The 9,709-nt window shown below is 46.7% G+C and overlaps 1 protein-coding gene across 1 annotated transcript in view; it reads left to right on the top strand.

Moving 5' to 3' along the window:
* STX18 (syntaxin 18) overlaps positions 1-9,709 on the top strand; it is a 133,300-nt gene that overhangs the window by 87,619 nt on the left and 35,972 nt on the right. The window contains exon 3 of the mRNA XM_006877282.1: positions 6,012-6,127. Within this exon, the coding sequence (XP_006877344.1) occupies positions 6,012-6,127 (116 nt within the window). The remainder of the gene's footprint in view (positions 1-6,011; positions 6,128-9,709) is intronic.

Genomic DNA, 9,709 nt, shown 5'->3' with positions numbered 1-9,709 from the left:
CCAAACTTCATCTCTCGTACTTTGGACATATTGTGAGGAGAGACCAGTTGCTGGAGAAGGATATCATGTTTGCTAAAGTGGAGGGTCAGAGAAAAAGAGGAAGACCCCCAGCGAGATGGATTTGCAAAATGGCACCATCAGTGGGCTCAAGTGTGGCAACAATTGTGAGGTTTGCGCAGGACCAGGCAGTGTTTTCGTTCTGTTTTGCCATGTTCAGTGTTTCGTTCTGTTGTGTTCGCTAAGAGTTGGTACTGACTTGATGGCACCTAACAACAACAGCTGGATTTTGAGGCGTTCAGGTGTGGCGCTGTGTGTTAATGCACTGGGCTGCAAAGTCGGTTTGTACAGCAAGTTCGGTGGTTCAAGTTTACCACCACCGGAAACCCTGCACAGGGTTGCTATGGGCCGGAACCAACTCGATGGCACTTAACAACAAACAACAAGAAGGTGACTTTTAAAGACTCCTGCACCTATTGCTGACTGGGACTTAATATAGGCAGCTTTGTGCTTTTAAATGCATAAATGCATTTCATTTGCATAATTTTGGAATCTATTAAAATTTGTCTTCTATAGTGTAACACGAAAGAAAACCTTAGTTTTTAGGTATTAATTCAAATAATTGTCATACAGCCATGAGATGGCAGTCTAAGCATGTGTCCTAAAAGTAGGGTTCTGTATCAGGCACTAACTGGATTGACCATAGTGTGGATAATACAATGGTTTTGGAAAACTTGCTAAAGCTGTTATGTTGTTGTTGTTAAGTGTCGTTGAGTTGGTTCTGACTCATAGCATCTGAGTCTGACTCAAGAGCAGCTGGTGGGTTTGAACCACCGACCTTACAGTTAGCAGTCCAGTGCTTATCCCACAGTGCCACACACCTAACCATTTACCACTCTTTCCTTTAGTGCCAGACAGTCTGCTCTGGGGGTCTTTGGAGCAATCCATTGCTCTCTGCTTCAGTCCTGACAAGGCAGCAAGGTGGTGACTTTGAAGAGCTGTTTTGTCTCAGCCTCCAGGTCCCCTTGTTCACCTATGACCCTGAGAAAGCCATTGGTGCTTTCTCTTTGAGAGGAAACCCTGTCTCTTTGAGCCAAACACACTGCCTCTGAAACCGTAGATGGGGTCACTGTGAGTCAGCTTGGTTCATGGCTGTCCAATGTACCCACATACCGAGGACACTTCCCGGGTTCCACCCCTCCCCCTGCTTTCATACCTTTGAAAGAGCAGGGCTTTGGAGTCCTAAGTTCCAGTCGTGTGAGCATGACCAACTTACTTAATATCTTTGTGCTTGTTCCGGCCCACATGGTCATTGGGTCAGGACCCCATTTGACCAGTGATGCACTTGGGAAAAATGAATAAACAGAGCCTGTTGCCTGCCCGAGAGTTAGCGCTGCCTGAGGGTGTGTGCTGGAGGTGGGCCGGCAGCTTCACAGCAACTCTAGGTTGACAGACAGGACTCAGGCCTTGCTGATACTCACCTCCGCCTTGCAGGGACTTATCTGGTGGCAGCGGCTCTACACAGAGCAGACAGACAACAAGGAGAGAGTGGGGTGACTACAGCTACATGCGTACCCACACCCTTCTGCTAGACCACCATTCCGAGAAATCTCCCCCAGGAGGCCTGGGGAAAGGGTTAGCCAGTGGCCCCTCCTCTCTCCAGACTGAGAAGGGCCGGCCCCACCCTCTCCCAGTAAGATCCCCCTCCCAACAGAGACTGTATCTGAAATATTACCTTCAGACCCAGGAGGCTGCATTAGTCTGACATAAATAACTAAGCTGTCGTTTTTCCAGAATGCGGAACTCGCACTTTATTGACCCATTTAACCAACTGGGTTTTTAATAATGAGATTTTATTAGAGCAGAGCAGTACATATCATCAGTGGCCTCTGGCTGCCTCTCTGAATGATTTTAATTTAAAATCATCTCTCCACTCAGGGGCATGTCCCTTTCCCAGCGTCCTGGCAAGGAAACAGTGCCCTGAGGGGAAAGCTTTGTTGTAGTGTGCTATTATTATTGACAAAGTAAACTTTCATAGGTTCACAGCGTACGATGTACCCTAGGGGGACTTCACCTGTGACACGAGCCATTGGTTTTAGCCGATTCCCTTTCCGCCTTTTCAGCAGCACTAAGCAGAGTCCCCTGAGCTCACAGTCTGAACTGGGAGGGTGGGAGTCCATGTTGTTGGGATTTGTCATTGAGAGGGGCGCGTGTCCACTTGGAAGCAGGTGCCTTGCTAGTTTGTTCATCTCTGACCGCTGTAGCCACCATTTCCAATGAGCTGGTGTCGCTCACCCCCAGTTCGCACCCCCGGCCCCTCTGCTCACTGCGGTCAGGGCTTGCAGAGGACTAAGTGTTTCCTCTGGAGCTCAGGAGGACAACTGAGCTCACTCATTCAATCCCTCTGTCTCCCTCTGGGCCGTCTGCCTGAGAGCCAGATGTAATGCAAATGAGCAGATGCTGAGTGTGACAGACAGACGGGACAGCTCCCTCTCCCTCGCTCCTCTCCCTCATCAGGACTCCCAGAGGAACCAGGACTCCCTCAGGACGGACCTCCGCTCCCCATGATAGACACCGGCTCCTGTTCTTCAGGTTTCATTGCAGGGTGGACAGTCATAATCTCTATGGGAGATGGGAGGGAAACAGCAGGGTGACCTCGTGGAGGCCCAAGAAGAAAAACCATCAGATAGAGACAGTGGAAGGTGGGGAGCAGCCACCACCCGTGTTCTGAACAGCGTGGAGGTCATGGGCGAGCCTGGTGAAGCAGCTAAAGCCTGTTTGGATTGAGTTCAGGAGAGAACAGGGTCGGGGCCTGAAGACCTGGCATGTAAATATTTCTTAGAGAAGGTTGACTGCAAAAAAGAGAGAGATGGAGCAGTAGCAGGCATGGAGCAGAAAGGTCTTGTGTTGTTTTGAAGTTGGGAGAGGTAGCCTCATGTTTGTGTGTGGGTAAGACAGGGTAGCAGAGAAGAACGTGTGTATGTTATTGATAACTAACACACAGTGCTGGCTGTGTGCCCGCATCTGCACTTACAAACTCATTGAAGGGGATGGTGAAGGAGAGGGAGGAGCCATACTAGGACCGTGTCCTTGAACAGGCCAAAGGGATGCAATCTGTGTCCTAGTGGGAGATGGACTATGCCTCCAAAACCACAGGCAGAAAGGCAAGGTGTGGCCTGGAGGAGGGTGGGGGATGTGGGAGCTTGGAGGAGCTCTCAGAAACAGGAAGCAAAGTTATCACTAAAACTGAAGATGGAGAAGGGGGTATTGTCGATTTGAGACACGTGGAAAAGACAAGAGTGTCATCAAGAGAGTGAGAAGTGGGGGCCAGGCACACACTGTCCTCTTGCCAGGGAGCGTTCGGGGCCGCTCGAGATGGCCTAGCATGAACCTGTATCTTGATCATGTCTGCCCTCGTCCCACTGCACCATGGAGTCAGCTGAACAGAGGTGTTCATTAGTGGTCCCCAGTGCGCCACAGCCCCATCCTCACTGACTCTGACTTCTGCCGGCTCTTCTCTCTCTCTCCATTCTTCCTGCATTCTCCTAGCAGCCAGACTTTTTTCTAGTGGCCCTCTGAAAGTTAGGAAGGAAGGACCAGATCAGTGGAGTAAGATCCAAGCTACCAAGTCCTTTTAGGGAGCCTCTCGGTGTGCAGGCAGTCTGCTGTGGACCCTTCCAGTGGTTCGGCGGCACCCGTTCATGCTCTCTGTAAGCCTTGAGGACAAGACGTGGTGGACACCTGGCTGCTGTGGAGCCGGCCTCAGGCGGGCCTCAGGTTGGGGGCTATCACTGCGACTTTTCTTCCCCTCCAGAGATTGACGAACTTCAGAAAATGATCCCTTCTTGTTTAAAATCTCCTGGAGTTTCTCAGAATTGTTTCAGAAATAGAGACCATTTGTCCTGGTTTCTTTTCTCAAAGCTGAGTATTGGTGATGTAACATCTGGTCTCTGGAGCATTCCTCCTGCCCTTGTGAATTGCACTAATAGTATTTCTTCCTTTTCTATTTCCAGTTCTCTTCCTTCTGAGTTCTGTGTCTCTATTATTGTCTCTTATTCACACCAGCCCAGGTCTCAAGGTCAGCCCAGAGGAGCCTTGACCTTGGAATTATTTGCCTGATAGTTCATCTTTTCTAAACGATTGTTTTCTTTTTGTGATACTGAATGTGTGGCCATGCCATCAGCACATACTCATTAAGTTTACAATATCAAACAAAATTTTACTTAGTTGGAGGGTACTGCGATATTGACTACAAACCACAGAAATATATATTCTAAACTCCCTGGAAATACGGTATTGAGTTGCTAGCATAGAAATCATTACAAGTATCCCCCAGCCTCAGATTTCATAGGCCCTGTTTCCAACAACACGGTCACTACTTTGGTTAAAAAAATGCCAATTGTGTATCTGGTGCTGTTTTGGGGACATCCCAGAGAATGCCGAGTCTGAACCCTCTGCAGTTGCCTCATCTTCTTGGTCATATCCTAGCGGGCACAGGCTGACTCTGACAAATGCCTCTGCCCGAGCACTCCTACTCTGGGAACCCCCATCCACTAGCGTGGCAAGGACACCACACTTCTTTGTGTCCCTGATATGTGTCGCTCCTTCCTACAGTGGCATTCATGATGGGTTGTCAGGGGATGAATGAGGAGCAAATAGAGACCAAGTGCTCAGATCACGGATGGGTGCCGTGTTGGGGTGGGGAGGCAGAGACGAGACAGAGCCCTAGCTTTCCTGAAGCTTGCTTTCAGGTGGGACATGACTGTTGCTGTGAAGTGCCATTGAGTCGGTTCCAACTCATAGCAACCCCGTGTAGGGTTCCACGGAGCAGCCGGTGAGTTTGAACCGCCAACCTTGCTGTTCAAACCAATGCTGCAGCACCACAGCAGGAGAGACATGGAGAGAGGTGTGATAAAGAAAGGGGGAGCAGCCCCATACCACAGGGGCGAGCGGTCAGTGCCCGCAGCACTGGGGCAAGAGCAGGGCCAGGGCACGGAGCAGAGAGCCATGGTGACCCACAGTGATCTGCAGGATGGGCACTCCAGGCAGACTGAGGGCCCTCAGGACAGGAGAAAGTGGGTGGGGGGCGGGCGTCAGGAACTCAGACTTCATTAAGGAAATGATATGTTATCTAAATTTCAGCTGAGAAATTTAGAATCACAAAATATTGTCCAGAGTGTTTACCAGTTATACAAAACAGCATCCCAGTTGGTAACCACGCTGCCATACCCACCCAGATCATGCCATCAAGTCGTTTCAGGTTATAGCCACCCTGCAGGACAGTCAGGAGCTCTGGTAGCGTCATGGTTACGAGTCGGGCTGCAAACCTCAAAGTCAGCAGTTCGAAACTACCAGCCATTCCACGGGAGAAAGATGAGGCTATCTGCTCCTGTAAAGATTTACAGCCTCAGAAACCTCGTACAGGGTCGCTATGAGTCGGAACCAACTCCACGGCACATAACCAGCCAGCCCAAGACAGAACAGGATTTCTGAGACTGTCAATCTTTAGGAAAGCAGACTGCTTCATCTTCTTCCCACAGACCGAACCCTCTACATCGCCCTGGCCCTTGGGCTATTTGGGGCTCCAAGGTGCTGCCCTGCAGAAAGTGGGCACCCTTCCTAGCTCGTAACATCAGGAGAGGTGGGATTTGAGTCGAAAAGCTTCCTCATTGTTAGTGCTGGAGACTGTCCACACAGATCAATGTGACCAGTCAGCTCCAGACTGTGTCCTTGTCCTTGCCCACACAGTCCCCAGGGCAGACCCTCCTGCTCTTGTCACAGCTGGGAAGGCTCTGGCAGCAGCCTGCCTTGTGCAGAGACCAAGTCTGTTCCGCCCGTCGCCATTCCATCTGTCCACACCTTGCCAGATGGCCTGCTTCACAGTGATCTGGGCAGCCAGCTTCCAACCCCGCGGCCTTCTGCCTGTGTACCTGGTCCACCTCCCTCAGTCTCCCCACCCAGACGGCAGCGTGTTGTCATTTGCTGCCCTTTCTTCTCTCTGCCTTTTTGTCCAGCCACATCACGTCTGAATATGGGAGGATGACAGATACTGAACGGGACCAGATTGATCAGGACGCTCAGATATTCATGAGGACCTGCTCAGAAGCCATTCAGCAGCTCAGGACAGAAGGTAAGACCCGCTGGAAGACATAGACAGCCGTGACAGTGTGAGTCACTAGGCAGGATTCAGATGGTCCCATCCCTTTATGTTTCTTACTTAAATTCAAGTCTGGAAACTTGAAAATCATGTCGTTTATGAACACGTTTTAACCTAAGCATTAAACATAATGAAAAGGATGTGTGTATGTATGGATATGATGTGAGTATGTATGTAGGTGTGTGTGTGCGTGTGTGTGTCTATGTATAAAACAAGCGAGAGGCAGGAAATGGAAGGAACTGTGCCACAGAGAACCAAACTGTCCTGTTCAGTGACTCAAATAACATGTGCTTTATGTGTCTTACACAGAAAGTCTTACACACAGCCCCTCACGTGTAAGAGTTCTATGGGCACGATGCGCATTCTATGTGTGGGCATGTTATTTGTGTGGGTGCAATATATGTAGGCATGTGGTACTAAGGACCTAGGGATCAGTTGTGTGTGTGTATATATTCACATGTGTGTGCTTGTGTTCCGTGTGGCATTTACTGGAGCTACAGTTGATGACAGGTTGGTGAGGACTCGCCCAAGTGTTTCCTGGCCCGTGATCTTTACAGACCACCACTCGCCTGCCAGCTTCTCAAACTGTGGTGACTTGTGTGCTGTTGTGATGGTGGCAAGCTATGCCACTGGTATTTTAAGTGCCAGCAGGATCACCCATGGTAGACAGGTTTCAGTGGCGTTTCAAGACTAAGACAGACTAGGAAGAAGGAGAGGTAGAAATCTCCTGAATGGTTAGGAATTGAAAGCCTTATGAATGGCAGTGGAACACTGTCAGGTATAATGCTGGAAGAGGAGCCCCTCAGGTTGGAAGGTACTGAAATGTGACTGTGGAAAAGCTGCCTCCTCAAAGTACTTGTTCTTATGTGCTGGCAAGTCGGTTCAGACTTATAGGGACTGGACTAGGTATCTGAGGCTATAAATCCTTATGGAAACAGAAAGCCTCATCTTTCTCCTGTGGAACAGCTGGTAGACTTGAGCTGCAGCCTTGTAGGTAGCAGTCCAGTGCTTATCCTATAGTCATAGAGCTGACATTAACGAAGAGAATGAAGCAATGCTTTTGGGACCTTCATTTGCTAATGGGTCACAATGCAAAATGCAAAGAAATAGCTGAAAATATCCATTAATAATCAGAACCTGGACTATATGAAATATTAGTCTAGAAAACTTGGAAGTCATCAGAAATGAAATGGAATCTATAAATATCACTATTCTAAGCATTAGCAAGTTGAAAGGCACTGGTATCAGCCATTTTGAATCAGAAAATCACATGGTTTACTCTGCTGGTACCGACAAATTCAAGAGGATTGGCATAGCATTCATCACCAAAAGGAACATCTGTCTGTGATAGGTTAATATCCATATGCCAGTCAATGCAACTATTGTTTGTTCAAATTTATGCACCAACCACAAGAGTCAATGATGATGAAATTAAAGAATTTAAAGAATTGATATATTAACTTTTTCTATCTGAAATTAATCAAACATGTATTGATAACTACTAGTCATTAGAATGCAAAGGTTGAAAACAAAGAGGAAGGATCAGTAGTTGGAAAATACAGTGTTGGTGATACAAATGATGCTGGAGATTGCATGATAGAATTTTGCAAGACCAATGATGTCTTCATTGCAGATACCTTTTTTGAACAACGTCAAAGACAGCTATACATATGGGCCTCACTAGATGGAATACACAGATCTCAAATTGACGACATGTGTGGGAAGAGACGATGGAAAAGCTCCATGTCATCATCCACAACAAGGCTGGGGGCCGACAGTCAATTGCCTATATCCAAGTTCAGGCTGAAGCTGAAGAAAAATTTTAAAACATCCATGAGGGTCAAAATATAGTCTTGAGTATATCCCACCTGAATTTAGAGAACATCTCCGATTTGAGGCATTAGACACTAAAGACTGAAGACCAGAAGAGTTGTGGGATGACATCAAGAACATCACACGGAAAGAAAGCAAAAGGTCATTAAAAAGACAGGAAACAACAACAACAACAAATGGATGTCAGAAAAAACTCAGCACCTTGCTCTTGAGCATGCGAAGTTAAAGCAGTGGAAGAAATGAGGAAGTAAAACAGTTGAACAGAACATTTCAAATGACAGCTGGAGTAGACAACGTATTCTAATGAAATACGCAAAGACATAAGAGTTAGAAACCAAAAGGAAAGCATGCACTCAGGAATTCTCCAGCTGGAAGAACTTGTCGTGCCTTAAATTTACTTGATGTGGCTTTTCTATCCAAGGTTTTCTTAATTCCCAACCAAGTGATTGGGTGGAGCCATACAAATAAGGTATACAGGACTCTAAGGCTGGGATTCTACCACTCATCTGTCAGTTTGTCATACTGTGGTAGGTTGTGTTCTGCTGTGATTCTGGAAGCTATGCCACTGGTGTTTTAAATATTTTAAACCTGTCACAGATGGTGGACAGGTTTCAGGTGAGCTTCCAGACACTAGAACACTGTCAGCATCTAATTACTAAATATTCATTGAAACATAACAAAGAGCACCAGAATATTGTCAGATTTAGTGCCGAAAGACGAGCCCCTCAGGTTGGAAGCACTCAAAATGTGACTGGGGAAGAGCTGCCTCCTCAAAGTAGAGTTGACCATGATGATGCGAATGGAGTAAAGCCCACGGGACATTCATTTGTGGATAGGGTACACCTCAAAATAAAGAGCAACAGCTAGCTGTAAACATCCAATAATAATTGGAACATGAAATGTGTGACGTATGAATCTTGGAAAATTGGAAATTGTCCAAAAGAAAAAGTGGAACCCATATACATCGATATCCTAGCCATTAGTGAGCTGAAATGAACTGGTATTGGCCATTTTGAATCTGATGACCACATGGTTTACTATGCCGGGAATGACAAATTGTAGAGGAATGGTGTTGCATTCATTGTCAAACAGAATATATCCAGATTAGTCATGAGGTACAACGCTGTCTGTGATAGGAAAATATCCATGCACCTACAGAGAAAACCAGTTAATACCACTATTATTCAAATTTACACACCAATCACTATAGGCAGTGAGGATGGAATAGAAGAATTCTACCAACTTCTTCAATGTGAAATTGATCAAACATGCAATCAAGATATATTGATTGCATGTTTGATCAATTTCACATTGCAATCACTGACAATTGGAATACAAAGGTTAGAAACAAAGAGGAAGGATCAATAGTTGGAAAATACGACCTTGGTGATAGAAATGATGCTGGAGATCACATGATAGAATTCTGCAAAACCAATTATTTGTTCATTTCAAATACCTTTGTTAAACAGCATAAGAAACAAGTATACACATGGACCTCGCCAGATGGAATACATAGAAATCAAATTGACTACATCTGCTGAAAGAGACGATGGAAACGCTCCATATCATCAGTCGAAACAAGGCCAGGGGCAACCTGTGGAACAGACCATCAATTGCTCATATGCAAATTCAGACTGAAGCTGAAGAAAATGAAAACAAGTCCACGAGAGCCAAAATATGACCTTGAATATATCCCACCTGAATTTAGAGATCATCTGAGGA

This window comes from Chrysochloris asiatica, unplaced genomic scaffold (genome assembly GCF_000296735.1).
Source record: "Chrysochloris asiatica unplaced genomic scaffold, ChrAsi1.0 scaffold00454, whole genome shotgun sequence".
NCBI classification, from domain to species: domain Eukaryota; kingdom Metazoa; phylum Chordata; class Mammalia; order Afrosoricida; family Chrysochloridae; genus Chrysochloris; species Chrysochloris asiatica.
The sequence above is the reverse complement of the archived record's forward strand: the minus strand, read 5'-3'. Positions and strand labels throughout refer to the sequence as shown.